Source organism: Lagenorhynchus albirostris, chromosome 5, assembly GCF_949774975.1.
Source record: "Lagenorhynchus albirostris chromosome 5, mLagAlb1.1, whole genome shotgun sequence".
NCBI classification, from domain to species: Eukaryota; Metazoa; Chordata; class Mammalia; order Artiodactyla; family Delphinidae; genus Lagenorhynchus; species Lagenorhynchus albirostris.
The window spans coordinates 70,660,796-70,681,971 of record NC_083099.1 but is presented as its reverse complement, the minus strand read 5'-3'; the positions used below and the strand labels follow the sequence as shown (position 1 = coordinate 70,681,971).

The 21,176-nt window shown below is 40.5% G+C and overlaps 1 protein-coding gene across 1 annotated transcript in view; it reads left to right on the top strand.

Moving 5' to 3' along the window:
• Positions 1–21,176, top strand: part of ATP13A5 (ATPase 13A5) — a 103,889-nt gene that overhangs the window by 42,986 nt on the left and 39,727 nt on the right. The window contains 8 exon segments of the mRNA XM_060149033.1: positions 3,800–3,861; positions 5,534–5,684; positions 8,500–8,586; positions 11,300–11,305; positions 16,298–16,370; positions 16,373–16,447; positions 20,366–20,485; positions 20,488–20,511. Of these exon segments, the coding sequence (XP_060005016.1) occupies positions 3,800–3,861; positions 5,534–5,684; positions 8,500–8,586; positions 11,300–11,305; positions 16,298–16,370; positions 16,373–16,447; positions 20,366–20,485; positions 20,488–20,511 (598 nt within the window).

Genomic DNA, 21,176 nt, shown 5'->3' with positions numbered 1-21,176 from the left:
TCACGGGCCCGGCCGCTCCGCGGCATGTGGGACCGGGGCACGAACCCGTGTCTTCTGCATCAGCAGGCGGACTCTCAACCACTGCGCCACCAGGGAAGCCCATGAGGAACATTTCTGTTCCCCGAAGTTCTTTGTCCAGAGCTTAAGCGAGCATATTCCTTTCTCCTCCGCTGCTTCTTTTTAGGAAAGGGAGGGAGGGAGCTGCCACCCGTGTTTACCCACTCTGGCCCCTCTTTTCTCCTTTGCTTCCCAGGGTGTCAAGACTCAGGACTGGGGCAGGTTGCCTGTGCTTAGAGCCTGGAAAGGTGGCAGAAGGGGAGTATGTCCAGAGGAGGGGACAGCTGCTATCGGACAGGCCCCAGGACCCCTCTCCATGGCTCTCCCACGGGGGACCTGGTGGGGCTGTAGCATCAGCCGCCTTGGCTCGGGTAGCAGGTTTACCCACTCGAAGGCAGGGCACCTGGCCCGGTCCCTCCGTGTCTTCGGTTCATTTGTATGAGAATAATCGATCAAGGCCCTGCCACTTTTTCGTTAACCCTCATTGGCAGAGAGTGCCATTAATGAGATGAGCTCTTGAGAAGCTCGTGTATAGCTGAGGAAGCAGGTAAAAGGGATAGACGATGAAAATGCAGTGAAATGTGTGCTGAGGAGAGGTGTGAGCCAAGCATTGGTGGGCAGTTACCTGCCACGGGTGGGAGGTCACCTCTGAGCTGTGGCTTTGGTTGTCAGACAGAATGGACCCCATGGTGAGCAGCCCAGCAGCACAGGGATGCCAGAGCTGCAGCAGGCGGGGGGCAGGACCCTGGGTGGCGAGAACGTGGCTGTGTTGTGGGGATGCAGCTGGAGTGGAGGAACCCAATTGCTCAGGGCATGATGTGCTAAGCTAAGGAGTGGGGCCTGGTGGTGGAGGAGAATGGGAGCCCTTCTCATTTTTTAGGAAGATGGTGATATCTCTATAGGCATGTTTTATTTATTCCATATGGGGAATTGGTGAGAAAGGATGAAAGGGAGCTAAGACTGAGTCAGGAGGCTACCGTGGCACAATGGAAGAGATGGCTCCTCATCCTAGACAAGTAGGGTGGGAATAGACAGCAGAATACAAGCTGGAGAGACGGTCCCCAGGAAGTGGCATAGCTCTTCCATTAGTTCAGTTCTCTTCTTTTCTAGTTTTCTTTGACAAAGAAGGTTCTGTAAGGTTAACTTAACAGTAGCTTCCTTTTAGATGCAGGGCCAAAGAACAGCCCCCAATAGGGATTCCTGTTACTTACCCAGCAGCCTCCCCAGTGTCTGAATATAGGAGGGAGATTTAGAAAATGCGTCCATTACTTATCTCTTTCTAACATGAATTTTTTCAGAGGTGTTTCCATCCCGTAGAAAGCTTTTCCCTCCACAACCTCATGTGCTCCTTTGCTAGGCTGTCTTAGGGATGCTCAACAGAAGATGTGTCCAAACTCCGTATGTCATCTTATTGTGCAAAGGACTCTTGGTTGGGAATGGGCAAAATGAGAAACTAATCCTGAATTTGATACTAAGTTTCCATGTGACTTTTTAAGATAAGAAGGTTGAACTACAATGATCTCTGTTTCTTTCTAGCTTTAATATTATAAAACTCTACCAACATGATGGTGAAATAAAGCCCTCCACAATTAATTGAATTTCCATCTAGTGTTATTTCAATTTAGAAGATATTCACCACTGGGCTTCTGAGTACATTTTTTCCCATATATTTCTAGTTTACGTTGGTTTGTTATAAGTTCCTTAAAGCAAGTTCTCTCTTCCTTTTCTATTCAATTCAGCCCAAGCCTGGGCTAGTATGTATGCTAAGTTTTCTTTTTCTATCTTATTCCCTTTAAAACAGTAACTGTAATTTAGATTTTTTTTTTCCATTTATGGCTAGTTTTATTGTATAAGGGTCATTTTCACATAGAGAAATAACATGGTCCCATATCTGTTTTGCTGCAGTATCATCTCTGTTTTCATGTTCAAGATATTGATGTTTAAAACATAATCTAATCATCAGAAAAACATTTCAGTTTGAATTAAGTTGCTAACTGTTTTTGAAATGGAACCACTCAAGAGCATTTGGAATCTAAACACACATGTTGGGGTCCTTATAAAATACAGGAGGGAAATGAAGCAGATAGTGTTTTATTTGTTTTTTTGTTTTGTTTTGTTTTGTTTTGCGGTTTTTGTTCTTGAAGGAATAACTTACACAAAGGCACGTTAGCTCTCCATGAAGTCCAAATGAATTAATGAAACAAACATTCCTTACTTCTTTAATCCAGAAGCCCAGTATGGACTTTGTCTCTCCGCATGCTTTGCAGAATTCATTTAACATTTGTCATCTGGTGGAAGTCTCCAGATGGGCTGGATTCCGGTTCTTTCTCTCCAACCTACGGGCCCCTAGACCCTGGGGCTGCTCATTTCACCCCTCAGCTGAGAATGTCTCTACCCTATTTACTCAGTTGTAAGAAGTGAAAACATTGTAAGCACTTCACTGTAAAGCATGATGCTAATGCTATATGCTGTAATGATAAAAGATACCATTTGATAGAAAACTAGAAACTCCAGTGTCTTAGACTGAGATGACCTTCAAGAAAAATAGTGTAAGAGACCTGGGTGTCAGTGTTGAAGAGGATATTCCCTAGTGCTTGGCAGTGCTCTGCTTGGCCTTGACAGTGCTGAGGCAGCGGTAACCACTTCCTTACTCTGACTGGGTGTTGAGCAGGCCTAATGCAATTGGCCTACTGAGTAAAGACACCGGGGTTTGTAATTAATAACTGACTGTGAAGCAATGAGCAAATTAAAAGTGCTGTGATAGGACTCAGTTCCATTTTGCTTTCTCTGTTACATTATCTGTCAAATACTTTCACATAGTACAGCAAATCAACTCTCTCAACCATTTTCCTCTTGAGCTAACAGTAAAACCCATTCCTGGGCATTAATTAATATTTATTATTAGCACTTTACTTCCCTCTGTAGCCTTAAAGCCCTTTATCAACATTTCATTATCAATCTGGACAGTCACCATGTCTCCCATATTTTTAGGAAGATAGCTGTGAACCAGATGGCAGACTGGGAACTAAATAGTCTTGCAAAGAAAGAAAAAAATTCTGAGCTCTGGTTTAGAAAGACAGCAGGTGCCAACTGAAAAGTCAAACTCAAGCTGGTTCTTGTTGGATTTCTATCCACTAAACCTCTCTCATTCAGCAAGAGCAACGGGTCACAACAATAAACAAACAAAAACGAAACACTTGCATTTTGTACTATTTAATGACTAGACTCACCTAATTTTCAACACCGTCTTTTGGGAATCATTTGTCACATGCTGAATCTTTCTTTCAGGCGCTCTTCTCTGACTTAAAATTTGATGTTTACCAATAAGGGCTTGGCCAACATTTTATAATTAGTATAAATGGAGTATAACCTTTAAAAATTATGAATTACTATATTATACATATGTAACTTATAGAATATTTTACATCAGCTATACTTCAATAAAAATAAAATATAAAATTTAATTTAAAAAGGAATCTTTGAACAAATGGAGAATACAAATTTTTAAAAATCCGTCTTGGAAGAAAAAAAGAAAGCTAATGGAAAACTGAGTATCACATTTACTATGGATAAACACAATAATGAAAAAAATTTTAATCAAATAAACACATTTAATGTTAAATAAAAGGGCTTGGGACAACTAAATATACTGTAATTTCTTAGGAGCTTGAGTTTTGTGTAAATCATGATATAATTAAAAGCTCTAAATCTTCTGCTAAAACCCATTCTAATTATCTTGTAGACTGGCATTCTTACAGAAGATGGACTGGACCTCTGGGGGACTGTTCCTACTGCTGACAACTGGTAGGCCCTTTAGCGAAGATGGAGTGTTTGATTGGAATTGAAGGTGACACTTCAATTCATCCTTCTTGTGTTGAGGGATGAATCTCACATAAAAATATACATAATAATTGGCTGGTACCAGCTCCCCATTAGTCTTACGTGCTAAATTAAATGAGTTCTAAGTTCAGAATCAGACGGGGAAAGTAGGTCTTCAAACTCCGCATGAAAACTGGAATAGAATAAAGTGGATGATTAGGTAGTTGAATGAATAAAACAAAAAAGCAAAGAGTGAAATCAGGACTATGCTTAATTAAAAACCACACAGACTTCCTGGGCGGCTTGTGAGGTAGGAAATCCAGAAAGGAAAACCTCCATCTCCCCCCATCATGGAGTTCACACTCTAGTTGGATAAAAGTTGCAAATGCACCCACCTTCAATGTACTACACAGGCCAGGAAAAGAATTATGATTAAGGTACAGATATCACGATACAGAAGAAGACATAATAAAGATTGCTTGATAAAAAAGACAAAAAACCACATTTCTGATTTTTATAATAATATAGTGGATAAAAGGTAGGAATTCATTTTGAAAATGAATGGATCAAGGAATACCACCTGGAGGAGATAGCATTTGAGATAGGTTTTGAAGGGGGAATGGCTAGAATTTTTACAGACATGGTTTAAAAACTGGCATGAGGGAGCGGAGAGGGCAATCACTTAGACACTACCCTAGAAGAGAGCTAGAGACAGGAGAGACTGCCCATCTTCACAGAGTGCCCCCGAGCTCCCTTTCTTGCAGGGCTGGGACCTGCCTTCTCAGTCAGAGTGGAGATACCTCTGCTCTTAAGCTCTGGGTACCCCACCTGGGCTCCAAACTCTGGCTGAGGCTGCTGTTATTGAAGGAGTCATGCAAGCGTTCTCCAGGATGGTGACGGGACTGGGTTCAGCACTGGCACAAGAGAACAGCAGTCAGGCAGTGTGACGTTGCAGAAGATACCTGGGTTCTAGCCCTATTCATGTGTCTCTGCTTCTGGCTGCTCCGATGCCCAGGCCAGGCCTTTGTCCAGACAGGTAGGGCCTCTACTGGCCAGAGCAGTGAAAGGGGAAAGGGATGTTTGCAGTTTCCACCCCTTCTCTCCCTCCCTTGCCACTGGTACTCTGAAACTTTGGGGGAAGTAGAAACCACTAGAAACAATTATTATTCAGCTCTAAGATGGGAGGAGAGAAGGTAAGGCAAGCCAGTCTGCTGTCAAATACAGGCGAAGGCCAAAGGGCCAATTAGTGAGAATATTTGAGCCCATGCCTGCTTTTACTTGAAGAAGAAAGGAGCCAGCAGGCAGGCTTCCTTTCCATTCCTGCTACCCCATTGGCCTGGAGACTTCTTGCCTGGGTTGGGTGGCTTTGCAGAAGCAACTTTGCAGTTCACAGATGTCAGCTCTGAGCCTTCCCACAATGTGCCTTCCTGCAACACTGCCACCTTGTGGGCTGGCGGCAGGCAACCTGACAAAAGCCCCTGTGATTATACCCAAGTACTCTACTCGGAATTTATCGTACAGGGCATGGGGAGCTATTGAAGCTTTTGAGCATAGGGGTTAGGTATTATTGAAGCTTATGTTAATAAGATTTTAAGGGGCAGGGTGTGCAAAATGATTTTGTTGAAGATCTTAACTTACTAATGATCTTCTCTACCAGTTTCCAGGAAGTCCACAGCTTTGCCTCGGGCAAGGCTCTGCCCTGGGGCCCACTGTGTGTGGCCATGGCCAGCTGCCACTCTCTGATCCTTCTCGACAGGACCATCCAGGGAGATCCACTGGACCTCAAAATGTTTGAGGTCACAGCTTGAGTAAGGTGATTATTTCTTGGCTCTACTGAATGAGGAAAACTGGAAGAAATACTTACCAGGAGTTCCAAGGCATTTCTAACTTTGGTTGAAACCCAGAGAAGATTCATAACAATATGTGAATGAGGGTCTGATCCTACCTGAATTTCCCAGTCCCTGCTCCAAGACTCTATTAACTAGTGCAACATGAGCTAGGGTTCCATGATCAAATAAATTTGAGAACTGCTGTTCAAACAAAGTTAAGTTGATTTCTTTAGGATTTCTTTAATATAGTGTGGTGCATTGTGAATATTCAAGAGGGAATATAATACGCAACATTTACTAAACCTATTTCACCACAGAAAACCTTGACAGGCCAAAACATGGTACAAAACACTCTTGGAAAAACACTAGTCTAAAGCAGTACCGTTAATGCAGTAGCCACTAGCCATGCTGGCTACTGAACACATGAACTGTGGGTATGCATCTAAGGAGCTGGATTTTAAATTTTATTTATTTTAACTAATTTAAATTTAAATAGCCACAAGTGGCTCGTAGCTACTGTACTAGACAGTATAGGTCTCAAAACCAGAATGGAGGTCCCTCAATCCAATGGGTTCGGTTTCCTGAGGTGAATGTAGGTGACAGCTGAAGGTTATAAGACTCCCCCCTGGTGACTGTCATGACACAGTGGGAAAACCTCTTGATTCCGCCACTCTCTAGATGCAAGACCCCAAATCCAGAACAAGCTTCTGAGTCATGACCTCATCTGCGCATTTGGATAATAATGCCTCAGTCAGGAGCACGTTGAGACTGTGAGCCTGAAGGGGCGGCATGCATTGTAAAGTGCCCAGACCATGGAGAGTATTCATTCATTCATTAGTTAGTTAATTAACTACATTGTTCTGCCCTCCAAAAAAATGTTCTAAAGCTACTTATAGTGACACACAAAATACAGGACAGCATTTAAACAGAGTTGTAAAGGAATGAAAACAGATGACTGTACAGACATGGAGAACACCTCACAAAGAGGCTAACTCAAAGATTTATTGTAGGAAAATTGTAGCTTTCTAGAGGCCAAAGTAATAAAAAGCCAAACCTGGTAAACGGGGAAATTTCTGGTATCAGTAAATTCAAAAGAGAGCATTTGCTGTGGAGAAATGCTTGATATTGTCGACTGAAAAAAAATTCACAACCTAAAAGTCGAGAGTTATATTTTATGTGGCAGACAAAACTGAGGACTTAAGCCCAGGGCACAGCATCTCAGATAATTCTGACAGACTACAAGAGGCAAGTTGGGCGGGGAGGGGGAGCCAGGATACGTAGGAGTTTTTGCAACAAAGACCAGGTAGTCAAATCAAAAGATTACTGTTAATTAAAGGCAACAAGATATCTCAAGTTAAGGAATTCAGCACTTTTCTATGTATGGGAAAATGCAAGAGTCTGGGCTCACTGAAATCATTCCTTTGATATGCACCTCAGCTCTCTGGGGCCAGCATCCTGTGTTTTCTCATCCTGAGTCTCCTCAGGGTGCACTGTCAGGGGTGCCTGCAGAGGCTGAATGCTAGATGGCAGGCATCCTATTTCTATCCCGAGTTCCCTGAGGGCTCACCATCTAGGCAGCTGTAATGTGCTGGCTTGATGGTTCCAATGTCCTTTGTTTGCTGATATGGCAGGAAATATTTTTATTCACAATATAAGGGCAAGACTAAAATCACTTTTCTGGATCTTAATGGAAAGGAATCAGTGTAATTTTTATAAGCAAGGTCCTTACCAGCATCATTGGTGCTGACACAGTGAGGAGTTGCACATGGTCATTATTGCTGTATGTGACTTTGATCCTGGTTCTAACAGTGCCCCCTTCTCCAATGGAGGAGGCTTGATCTCTTTGTACAAATGACATACAAGTTGGGGTCTTATGTGAGGACATAAATCTATAGTATTAGCTCTGTAAGTACTGTCTTTAAGACCAGTTATATCCACCCCAAGCAAAGAAAGTACAAATTGTTCATTGAGTTTAAAGCTGGATGAGAAAGAGTCTCTAGTGAAATATCTTTTGGTAGTTCCTTTCACTAAGCGTAACGGGGAGGGAAAATGTCCTTACAGACTCTAAGAATATTAGCACTAGAAGGGATGTCATGATATTTTTCAGAAGAAATTGAGATCTGCAGAAATGAAGTGATATCCCCAAGGTTGAACAAGTAAGTGATAGAGCGGAAACCAGATGTTGTCTCCTATTTTCTGACTTGTGCTATTTATATATCTGACTGCCTTTACCATATTTTAGCTTAATATTGGTTTCTCAGATGGTATAACTTATACTGTTGTAACACCCAAAGAATACAAATTATTTTCAAATATGCTTTCTAATTTGCTAGCAGCTAACTTGTAACTCTCTAGCTAACGAATTAAGCTAGTAGCATAGATAGAGCATAAGAAATAGTATCGTGTTTATCTCAAGACTCAACCCTCTGTCATCTGAGAGCTAGTGTGCTCAGGTATATTGGAGAGTAGATCTCCACTTCAACCCTCATCCATTTACAAGACATGCCTTTTAGGAAGAGCCAATGGGCTGTAGTTAGCACTTCCTCCACCAATTACTACTTAAAATGTAGTCACAATAATTCTGGCTTTTTGACATTTTACAATAAGGTCCTTAATATAAATCAACACAACAGAAACTTGACAATGATGGTATTAAGATAATTGGCCTACAAGAGAAAATACATGAAAAGGGTTTTGAAGAGATTAAAGTGCTATTTAGATATTTATTAGAGAGATATTTCTTTCTTATTATTTTTCTCTAAGGAATCTTATGAATGTTTTCATTTTAAAACAGGTAACGGAAGATTGCAATGTAGACTACTGTAAATTTGGGATATCAGTTTCCAACATGGTAATAAAACCAGGACCAAAAGCCAGTTGGGTATGATTTGCTTTTTTTAAATTATATAAATATTCCCCCTTAAAACTGGTGAAATTCCCCTGTCTTCTACATATTTTTATATTCCTATTATTTTGTTTTATCCTAACAGTATCCATGGTCAGTTTGCTCATTCCTTCATTCCTGAATTTATCCATTAATTTATTCAACAAACACTCATGAGGTACCTATGTATGCTCGAGCACTGTGCTAAGTGCTAAGGCATAAAGTGACTTCAAAACTAGACATGCTGGGAGGGACCTTCAAGATGGCGGAGAAGTAAGACATGGAGATCACCTTCTTCCCCACAAATACATCAAAAATATATCTACATGTGGAACAACTCCTACAGAACATCTACTGAATGCTGGCAGTAGACCTCAGATTTCCCCAAACGCAAGAAATTCCCCACGTACCTGGGTAGGGCAAAAGAAAAAAAACAGAGACAAAAGAATAGGGATGGGAGCTGCATCTCTGGGAGGGAGCTGTGAAGGAGGAAAAGTTTCCACACACTAGGAAGCCCCTTCACTGGCGGGGACAGGGGATGGCCGGGGGGAAGCTTCGGAGCCATGGAAGAGAGCGCAGCAACAGGGGTGCAGAGGGCAAAGTGGAGAGATTCCCGCACAGAGGATCAGGGCCGACCGGCACTCACCAGCCCGAGAGGCTTGTCTGCTCACCTGCCGGGGCCAGCGGGGCTGAGAGCTGAGGCTCGGGCTTCGGAGGTCAAATCCCAGGGAGAAGACTGGGGTTGGCGGCGTGAACACAGCCTGAAGGGGGCTAGTGCGCCACAGCTAGCTGGGAGGGAGTCCGGGAGAGTCTGGACCTGCCGAAGAGGCAAGAGACCATTGTTTCAGGGTGCGCAGGGAGAGGGGATTCAGAGCACTGCCTAAACCAGCTCCAGAGAAGGGCACGAGCCGTGGCTGTCAGCGTGGACACCAGAGACAGGCATTAAACGCTAAGGCTGCTGCTGCAGCCACCAAGAAGCCTGTGTGCAAGCGCATGTCACCATCCACACACACCCTCCCCAACCCGGGAGGCTGTGCAGCCCGCTACTGCCAGGGTCCCGTGATCCAGGGACAACTTCCCAGGGAGAGCACGCGGCACGCCTCAGGCTGTTGCCAACATCATGCTGGCCTCTGCTGACACAGGCTCACCCTGCATTACAATTATAACTACCGTTCCCTTCCCTCCCCTCTGGCCTGAGTAAGCCAGAGCCCCCTAATCAGCCGCTGCTTTAACCCCATCCTGTCTGGGAGGGAACAGATGCCTGAGGGCAACCTACACGAAGAGGTGGGGCCAAAACCAAAGTTGAACTCCAGGAGCTGTGTGGACAAAGCAGACAAAGGGAAATTTCTCTGTGCAGCCCCAGAAGCAGCGGATTAAATCCCCACAATCAACTTGATGTACCCTGCATCTGTGGAATACCTGAATAGACAACGAATCATCCCAAAATTGAGGTGGTGGATTTTGGGAGCAGCTGTAGACTTAAGGTTTGCAGTCTGCAACTGACCTGTTCCTGATTTTTACGTTTATCTTAGTATAGTTTTTAGCACTTGTTATCATTGGTGGTTTTGTTTATTGGTTTGGTTGCTCTCTTCTTTTAATTAAATATTATTACTTTTTAATTTTTTTATTTTAATATTTTTTTTTATTTATTATTTTTTTAAATTTTTTTCTCCTTTTTGTTTGGAGCCATGTGGCTGATAGGGTCTTGGTGCTCTGGCCTGGTGTCAGGCCTGAGCCTCTGAGGTGGGAGAGCCAAGTTCAGAATCTGGACTACCAGAGACATCCCGGCCCCATGTAATATTAATTGGCGAAAGCTCTCCCTGAGATCTCCATCTCAATGCTAAGACCCAGCTCCACCCAACGGCCAGCAACCTCCAGTGCTAGACGCCCCAAGCCAAACAACTAGCAAGACAGGAACACGACCCCACCCATTAGCAGAGAGGCTACCTAAGGTATTACTAACTTCACAGATACCCCAAAACACACCACCGGACACGGTCCTGCCCACGAGAAAGACAAGATCCAGCCTCATCCACCAGAACACAGGCACCAGTCCCCTCCACCAGGAAGCCTACACAACCCACTGAACCAACCTCACCCACTGGGGGCACACACCAAAAACAATGGGAACTATGAACCTGCAGCCTGTGAAAAGGAGACCCAAACACAGTAAGCTAAGCAAAATGAGAAGACAGAGAAATATGCAGCAGATGAGGAAGCAAGGTAAAAACCCACCAGACCAAACAAATAAAGAGGACATAGGAAGTCTACCTGAAAAGAATTCAGAGAAATGATAGTAAAGATGATCCAAAATCTTGGAAATAGAATGGAGAAAATATAAGAAACGTTTAATAAGGGCCTAGAAGAAATAAAGAGCACACAAACAATGATGAACACCACAATAAATGAAATTAAAAATTATCTAGAAGGAATCAATAGCAGAATAAATGAAGCAGAAGAACAGATAAGTGACCTGGAAGATAAATAGTGGAAATAATTACCACACAGCAGAATGAAGAAAAAAGAATAAAAAGAATTGAGGGCAGTCTCAGAGACCTCTGGGACAACATTAAACACACCAACATTCAAATTATAGGGGTCCCAGAAGAAGAAGAGAAAAAGAAAGGGTCTGAAAAAATATTTGAAGAGATTATAGTTGAAAACTTCCCTAACATGGAAAAAGAAATAGTCAAGTCCAGGAAGCACAGAGAGTCCCATACAGGTTAAATCCAAGGAGAAACACTCCAAGACACATATTAATCAAACTATCAAAAATTAGATACAAAGAAAAAATATTAAAAGCAGCAAGGGAAAAACAACAAATAACACACAAGAGAATCCCCATGAGGTTAACAGCTGATCTTTTAGCAGAAACTCTGCAAGCCAGAAGGGAGTGGCAGGACATATTTAGAGTCACGAAAGGGAAAAACCTACAACCAAGATTACTCTACCAAGCAAGGACCTCATTCAGATTTGATGGAGAAATTAAAACCTTTACAGACAAGCAAAAGCTAAGAGAATTCAGCACCACCAAACGAGTTTTACAACAAATGCTAAAGGAACTTCTCTAGGCAGGAAACGCAAGAGAAGGAAAAGACCTACAAAAACAAACTCAAAACAATTAAGAAAATGGTAATAGGAACATACATATAGATAATTACCTTAAATGTAAATGGATTAAATGCTCCAAACAACAGATAGACTGGCTGAATGGATACAAAAACATGACCCCGTATATATGCTGTCTACAAGAGACCCACTTCAGACCTAGGGACACATACAGACTGAAAGTAAGGGGATGGAAAAAGATATTCCATGCAAATGGAAATCAAAAGAAAGCTGGAGTAGCAATTCTCATATCAGAAAAAAAGAGACTTTAAAATAAAGACTATTACATGAGACAAAGAAGGACACTACATAATGATCATGGGATCAATACAAGAAGAAGATATAACAATTTTAAATATTTATGCATCCAACATAGGGAACCTCAATACATAAGGCAAATGCTAACAGCCATAAAAGGGGAAGTTGACAGTAACAGAATAACAATAGGGGACTTTAACAACCACTTTCAGCAATGTACAGGTCATCCAAAATGAAAATAAATAAGGAAACACAAGCTTTAAATGACACATTAAGCCAGATGGACTTGATATATACAGGACATTCCATCCACAACAACAGAATACACTTTCTTCTCAAGTACTCATGGAACATTCTCCAGGGTGGGTCATATCTTGGGTCACAAATCAAGCCTTGGTAAATTTAAGAAAATTGGAATCGTACCAAGTACCTTTTTCAACCACAAAACTATGAGACTAGTTATCAATGATAAGAAAAGAAAAACTGTAAAAAGTACAAACACATGGAGGCTAAACAGTATGTTACTAAATAACCAAGAGATCCCTGAAGAAATAAAACAGGAAATAAAAAAATATCTAGAAACAAATGACAATGAAAACACGATGACACAAAACCTATGGGATGCAGCAAAAGCAGTTCTAAGAGGGAAGTTTATAACAATACAATCCTACTTCAAGAAACAACAAACATCTCAAATAAACAACCTAACCTTGCACCTAAAGCAATTAGAGAAAGAAGAACAAAAAACCCCCCAAAGTTAGCAGAAGGAAAGAAATCATAAAGATCACATCAGAAATAAATGAAAAAGAAATGAAGGAAACAATAGCAAAGATCTATAAAACTAAAAGCCGGGGCAGACACCAAAAACAATGGGAACTTGTTCTTTGAGAAGATAAACAAAATTGATAAACCATTAGCCAGACTCATCAAGTAAAAAAAGGAGAAGGCTCAAATCAACAGAATTAGAAATGAAAAAGGAGAAGTAACAACTGACCCTGCAGATATACAAAGGTTCATGAGAGATTACTACAAACAACTATATGCCAAAAAAATGGACAACCTGGAAGAAATGGACAAATTCTTAAAAAACACAACCTTCTGAGGCTGAACCAGGAAGAAATAGAAAATATAAACAGACCAATCACAAGCACTGAAATTGACACTGTGATTAAAAATCTTCCAACAAACAAAAGCCCAGGAGCAGTTGGCTTCACAGGCAAATTCTATCAAACAAAGCTCTTAGAGAAGAGCTAACACCTATCCTTCTCAAACTCTTCCAAAATATAGCAGAGGGAGGAACACTCCCAAACTCATTCTATGAGCCCACCATCACCCTGATACCAAAAACAGACAAAGATACCACATAAAAAGAAAACTACAGGCCAATATCACTGATGAACATAGATTCAAAAATCCTGAAGAAACTACTAGCAAACAGAATCCAACAGTACATTAAAAGGATCATACACTATGATCAAGTAGGGTTTATCCCAGGAATGAAAGGTCTTCAATATACACAAATCAATCAATGTGATAAACCATATTAACAAACTGAAGGAGAAAAACATACGATAATCTCAATAGATGCAGAAAAATCTTTCAACAAAATTCAACACCCATTTATGACAAAAACTCTCCAGAAAGTAGGCATACAGGGAAGCTACCTCAACATAATAAAGTCCATAAATGACAAACTCACAGCCAACATCGTTCTCAATGGTGAAAAATGGAAACAATTTCCTCTAAGATCAGGAACAAGACAAGGTTGCCCACTCTCCCCATTATTATTCCACTTAGTTTTGGAACTTTTAGTCACAGCAGTCAGAGAAGAAAAAGAAGCAAAAGGAATCCAAATCAGAAAAGAAGAAGTAAAACTCTCACTGTTTGCAGATGACATGGTATTATACATAGAGAATCCAAAAGATGCTACCAGAAAACTACTAGAGCTAATCAATGAATCTGGTAAAGTAGTAGGATACAAAATTAATGCACAGAAATCTCTGACATTCCTATACACTAATGATGAAAAATATGAAAGAGAAATTAAGGAAACACTCTCATTTGCCATTGCAACAAAAAGAATAAAATACCTAAGAATAAGCCTACCTAAGGAGAAAAAAGACCTGTATGCAGAAAACTATGACACTGATGAAAGAAATTAAAGATGATACAAACAGATGGAGAGATTTACCATGTTCTTGGATTAGAAGAATCAACATCATGAAAATGACTATACTACCCAAAGCAATCTACAGATTCAATGCAATTCCTATCAAACTACCAATGGCATTTTTCACAGAACTAGAACAAAAAATTTCACAATTTGTATGGATACACAAAAGACCCCAAATAGCCAAAGCAATCCTGAGAAAGAAAAACGGAGCTGGAGGAATCAGGCTCCCTGACTTCAGACTATACTACAAAGCTACAGTAATCAAGACAGTATGGTACTGGCACAAAAACAGAAACATAGATCAATGGAACAGGATAGAAAGCCCAGAGATAGACCCACACACATATGGTCACCTTATCTTTGATAAAGGAGGCAAGAATATACAATGGAGAAATGACAGCCTCTTCAATAAGTGGTGCTGGGAAAACTGGACAGCTACATGTAAAATCATGAAATTACAACACTTCCTAACACCATACACAAAGATAAACTCAAAATGGATTAAAGACCTAATTATAAGATCGGACACTGTAAAAATCTTAGGGAAAACATAGGAAGAACACTCTTTGACATAAATCACAACAAGATCCTTTTTGACCCACCTCCTAGAGAAATGGAAATAAAAACAAAAATAATCAAATGGGACCTAATGAAACTTAAAAGCTTTTGCACAGCAAAGGAAACCATAAACAAAACAAAAAGCCAACCCTCAGAATGGGAGAAAATATTTGCAAATGAAGCAACTGACAACGGATTAATCTCCAAAATATACAAGCAGCTCATGCAGCTCAATATCAAAAAAAATAAACAACCTAATCCAAAAATGAGCAAAAGACCTAAATAGACATTTCTCCAAAGAAGATATACAGATTTCCAACAAACACATGAAAGGATGCTCAACATCACTAATCATTAGAGAAAGGTAAGTCAAAACTACAAGGAGGTATCACCTCACACTGCTCAGAATGACTATCATCAAAAAGTCGACAAACAATAAATGCTGGAGAGGGTGTGGAGAAAAGGGAACCCTCTTACACTGTTGGTAGCAATTTAAATTGATACAGCCACTGTGGAGAACAGTATGGAGGTTCCTTAAAAAACTAAAACTAGAACTACCATATGACCCAGTTATCCCACTACTGGGCATATATCCTGAGAAAACCATAATTCAAAAAATGTTCATTGCAACACTCTTTACAATATCCAGGACATGGAAGCAACAATATCCAGGACATGGAAGCAACCTAAGTGTCCATCGACAGATGAATGGATAAAGAAGATGTGGCATATATATACAATGGAATATTACTCAGCCATAAAAAGAAATGAAATTGAGTTATTTGTAGTGAAGTGGATGGACCTAGAGTCTGTCACTCAGAGTGCAGTAAGTCAGAAAGAGAAAAGCAAATACTGTATGCTAACACATATATATGGAATCTAAGAAAAGAAAAAAGGTTCTGATGAACCTAGGGACAGGACAGGAATAAAGATGCAGATGTAGAGAATGGATTTGAGTACACGTGGAGGGAGAAGGGTAAGCTGGGACGAAGTGAGAGAGTGGCATGGACATATATACACTACCAAATGTAAAATAGATTGCTAGTGGGAAGCAGCCGCATAGCACAGGGAGATCAGCTTGGTGCTTTGTGTCCACCTAGAGGGGTGGGATAGGGAGGGTGGGAGGAAGACACAAGAGGGAGGGGATCTGGTGATACATGCATACGTATAGCTGATTCACTCTGTTATACAGCAGAAACTAACACACCATTGTAAAGCAATTATACTCCAATAAAGATGTTTAAAAGAAAAAAAAGGAAAGAAAATAGAAAAAGAGAAATGCAAAAAAAAAGAAAGCTAGACATGTTGGGCTCTGTGCTGGAAGAATATGTGGACTGATAGAAAAATCAATATAGGTGCAAATAAATGCAGTATAATGTGCCAAGTGCTATAATAAAGGCTGAAGAAAGAACAGCGAGAGTCCAGAGGTGGGAGTAAATACTGTTTTTAGGAGAGAAGTACCACAGAGGTGGTGCCCTGCAAACTTGGTCTGGAAGATGACTCAGATTCCTCCAAGCAGCCAAGGGGAAGGGCCTTGCAGACCAGACAACTTGATGAGAGAATCGCCTTAGACGCAGCTAGAAAAATATCAACGTTGTGACAACGTACGACTTGGAAGCCATCGCCATCTTTCGACAGTTTCCATTTTCCTGCAGCCTGCAGAGGATGCCTGTGGTCATTCAGCTGGAGGGGAGGATTATTTTTGTGTCTATATGAAAGGTGCCCCGGAGATGCTGGCTAGGTTCTGCAGATCTGAAACAGGTACTAACTGACACTTGTCTCTTTCAGGAGGCAAAAATATTTTAAAAGCTCAAACACACAGAGCAAACCAACCTAAATCAATGAATGTGGAGGTGGTTATTTTCTCGGTAAGTGGGAAGTGGGCTCAGTAGATCTGCTAAGGCAGAGGTGGTAACTTAAAAGCAGAGAAGCAGTGAGTAAATGTCAGCCAGAAAAGCCCAACCACAATGGGGCATCAGAGAGGGAGGTGTGAAGCAAGCCTCAGAAGCCAGAACAGGGAGCTACAGCGGGGTCAGAGGACCAGGGAGGGTGAGAATGAGGAGTGTTAAAAGGAACCAAAGAGACAGGTCTGAACCCTAGATTAATTCTGCAGACAGGGATGCTCTGTCATCTCCTGGGGGCTGGCATCACTTATGGGGTCTTAGACAGATCAATGAGAGGAGAATATAAAAAAGATAAATCTTTTAGAAAAAAAAAAGTGATTAGAGTAAATTAGATGGTATTAGAGCAAGGTAATTGATCATTTTCACAGCAATTTCATCTTTCAGGGCCAGATTTTGAGCTGATTTGTATTGTTTCTTAGTCTTATAAACATATGCACTCTCTAAGCTGCAGCCCAGATTTGTAAGAATATTGTTGCATTCAAATGAGTTCATTTGGATAAAACTGGCCTTTTTACTCCTGATTTTCATCTATATTCTCCTTACAATTGCTGATAGCCATCAACTTGTGCACAGAATTCTAAGATTTGACAAATGATTGCTTTAACTTCTCTCTCTACTTCGAGTCTTTTTTTAGAGGTCCCTCTTTTTTCTGATTTTGTTCTTCCCCATAGCTCCCACTAACTCCATCCTTCACAGATTGATGGTCTGTACTTGGCTGTTCATTTTTTTTCAGGTGTCCTTTGCCACCCCTTATTCATCTGGTAGCCCTTCCAATTCTTCTTATTGTCCTAAATTCTGATCCTTGACATATGCTAATATCATATTCATACAGTTGGTACTTTAAAAGACCTCCAGAATCCTTTAGATACGTCTTCTTTCAAGAATCAGTAGTACACCTCCTTCGGGTCTGGAGAGGTAGTGAGTGCAAATTGAGTTCCTTATATGAAGTAGAACTCAGTATTCTTAATTACGTTCAGGAGATACATTGTCCTCAGCAGAGGACAATCTGTAGATTATTTTTTCTTTCGAAGTTTCGCAGTTTTTAAAGTTTGTTTTTGAATTGTTTATGACAAAGGAGTAAAGAAATACTGTGGAAAATTGAATAACAGATCATCTGCATCACTTATCTTTGATTTTGTGTTGCTGGTAGAGAGATCCTCACTTACATACAATTATTAACCCCTCTGCACAAGATGTGGATATCCTCGGTTCCACATTACTATTTACAACCTAAGTCTATCTACTCTAATATAATCAGTAATCACCGTCCCTTCCTTACCCTGTGTCTATTTCCCCCATCTATAAAATGTGGGATTGGGTGATCTCTAAGAAGCCTTTCGCCATGACATTTTAATCTTCTAAATAGAATCACAAATATATGCGGTTCACAAATATATGAACGGCACTCTCAGGTTTAACATTCAAGGTGTTAGCTATTCTTGAGGAAGCATAAAGACCCATAACACACAGGATTTTGTAATTTTTCAAGATACAAATTTTAATAATGAAAGTTAAGGTCATGTGTGAAGACAAGATTTATGTCTCTAGAAGTGGAATGTAGCTGCCACCCAGCTGTCACATACAGATTAAACAGTGATGTTCTCATTTAAAAACACCAGTGAGAGAGACATTATTATAAATATGACAAAATTTAAAAATGAGGATAAATGTGCTGGATTTCCAACTATCCCAGGTTTTCTCAGAGAATATCAGGAGCCTATTTATCATGCTTCCTAGAATATAGTTATTATTTTCAAACAGGGTTAAAGAATAGGGTTTTGATTTTTTTTTGAGTCAAATTATATTCAGCAAAAATTTCCAATTAGGAAAATCAGGTGTATAAAAAACTGACATCATAAAGGGGAAGTAGAAGAGTTTCCTGAGATGACTTAGGGGGAAAAAAATCAGGAGCAATACCTTATCAAGATTCACCCTTTCATGAGTTTAGCCAATTTCTATTGAGCTTGACTATGTATTGGATGCCCCTCAAGGCACTGAGGATTCAGAAGTGAATAAAATCAAATCCTTGCCCTCACAAAGCTTATATCCTAATTGGGGGAAATAATTAATAAGTTAATCTATAAAATATTGTCAGGCAGTGATAAATGCCCCGAAAGAAGAAAAAAGCAGGTTAAAAGGATTTTAAAAATGACAGAGAGCACCGTATTACATGGGGAGATTAGGGAAGTCCTCTGAGGGGGTAACATTTGAACAGAGATCTGAGTAAAGTCAGGGAGCAGAGCATGCAAGTATCCAGGGACGGAGCACTGCAGGCAATAGGAATAGTGGATGCAACAGGCCTCGACACAGGATTTTGCTAGAATGTTGTAGAATCCCGAGATACCCAAGTGCCTGAAGCAGTGAAAAAGGGAAGAGTCATAAAACAGAGACTCAAAGCAGAATACATTGGTGAGAAGATTTTGGAATTTTTCTTTTAGTTCTAGTTAATGAGAAAATATTAATCCAATTTATAATAGAAAGTCATGAAGTTAAATGATGAGAATTTAACAAATTCTATATTAAAGTGCATTTTCTTTTATAATATTCTCTAAGATCATGAGGTAGGATTCATATCTGATTATCTGAGTATTCACCAACGTGCCTAATATAGGATCTAAAATAAAGTAGTAATTTAGTAACTGGACTGTGGAATGAAGGATGTAGCTACTTATACTCTACTCCAGAGAGAAGTTTCTTCATTGTATTCTTATCCACGTTGAATTATTTCTCATCAAGAAATTCAACTCTGATTTTTTTCTTAAAGAAGTTTACTGACCACGTGATCATTTCCCTCCCAAGTCCTACTAACATGATAAAAAAGAAAGTTTCAAAGAAAACTGGAGAAGGAATAAGTGTAGATGAGAGATTTCTATATATTTCTGTAGTCGTAAAGTAAGTGGAGAAGTGGTAGCTGAATCAGCAGGATAGAAGAAGCTATAGCTTATACCAAGACAGAGAGATTGCAAGAGGAAAGCTGGTTCACCCTGTAGAACCCCAGAGACAACGAGACTCTGATATGTCGTGTACTGTGGAAGGTGGAGATGAGACTGAGGACAGTGAACATGGGGGATGGACTGACAGTAGGCACAGAAGTTGGTTCCCTAGGTCTCCCTATCCTTCCCCTTCCTCTTCCTGAAATCTTAACTCCACTCTGGACAGAATAAGGAAAAAATGAGGGATCAAGAAAGAGCTCTTGGCCCCCAAATTTACTTTTTAAGAAACACCTGAGATTTATTTTATTTTAGAGGAGAGGTCCCACTACCTAATGTAACCCAGTTAGACTCCAAGCCTCCCATTTCAAATTCTGAAAACTCTTCAAATCCTTGGCTGATGTCATGTATTTACTGGATGTTACAGATGGAGGCTGAAATAAATGATTCCATATTCAACTATTACTATAGTATCCTGTAGGCAGTACGTACTTAATAAATGTCTACTAAACTAAAATGCTTACAAGCTAAAAAAGTTTTAAAAATATATGACTAACAAAAAATTTTAAAAACCAACAGAAGAGTTGGAAGATAAGCACATTGTTTTAAAAAAAATGGAGTTGAAAAACTGGAAGAAGCAGCTAAAAGATATAAAAGTAGTTACCTCTGAGAAGGAGAAGGGGTGGGGTGCTGTGAAGACAGGGGCTATTGGTTTTCATTACTATAAACTTTTGGGTTCTTTTTGATTTTTTAAACGTGTGCATGTATTACATTGATAAAACTTAGAAATTTCAAAACGAAGCAATAAATCCAACTGTTGAGATTATATGGATACACTTTAATAGTGACTTTCTTCCAAATCCAGAGAGAGAAGGTGGAGTCAGAGTTAACATTTCTGGGACTTCTCATAATGGAGAATCACTTGAAAAAGGAAACAAAACCAGTCTTGAAGGAACTGAGCTAGGCCCCATCAGGACTGCGATGATTACCGGTATGGGTTTCAGGAAGCCTGTCAAATTACATGTATCCCAGGCATAAGCAAAATACCATGTGAGCTGAGTGAGTTCATGTAACTGAGGCGGAGAGAACAAAACTTGGCTGTCAAGTTTGTTACCCTCTGCTCCAGTTACCTGGGAACATGTGTAGCTCCCCCACCCCCAGCACGACCCTGAGCTTTGGAGACAAGGACCGTAGCTCATTCTCTTTGTCTAATGCCCTCTGTTCCTACCCAGGATCTGTGCAGAGCTAATAGGCTCACAACAAATGTTGAAAGAAGAGAATGGAATTCTCATCAAGAACCCCAGTGAGACCTCTGTGTGAAGGGGGCGAGACCCTGCTGGACTGTCCTTCAGGGCGGTGGGGTAGGCATGGCCTGTGATGATCAAATCCAACACGGCCAGCCCTAAGTGTTTTTTTTCTTTACTTAATTGGAATCCAGATGCCAAGAATAGTTTTATGTTATCAGACGAGGCCCATATAACTTTCACCACTGACAGCTGTCAGTCTTCTGAGGATTAGTCGTAAAGCACTTAAATATTTATTTATTCACTTGTGCATATTTTGGAAATATGCGATGTTCTGGGACATGATGCGGTTATGGGAGGGAAATGCAGACGTAGTGTTTGAGCACCCATGACAGATAGGCCTGATAAATGG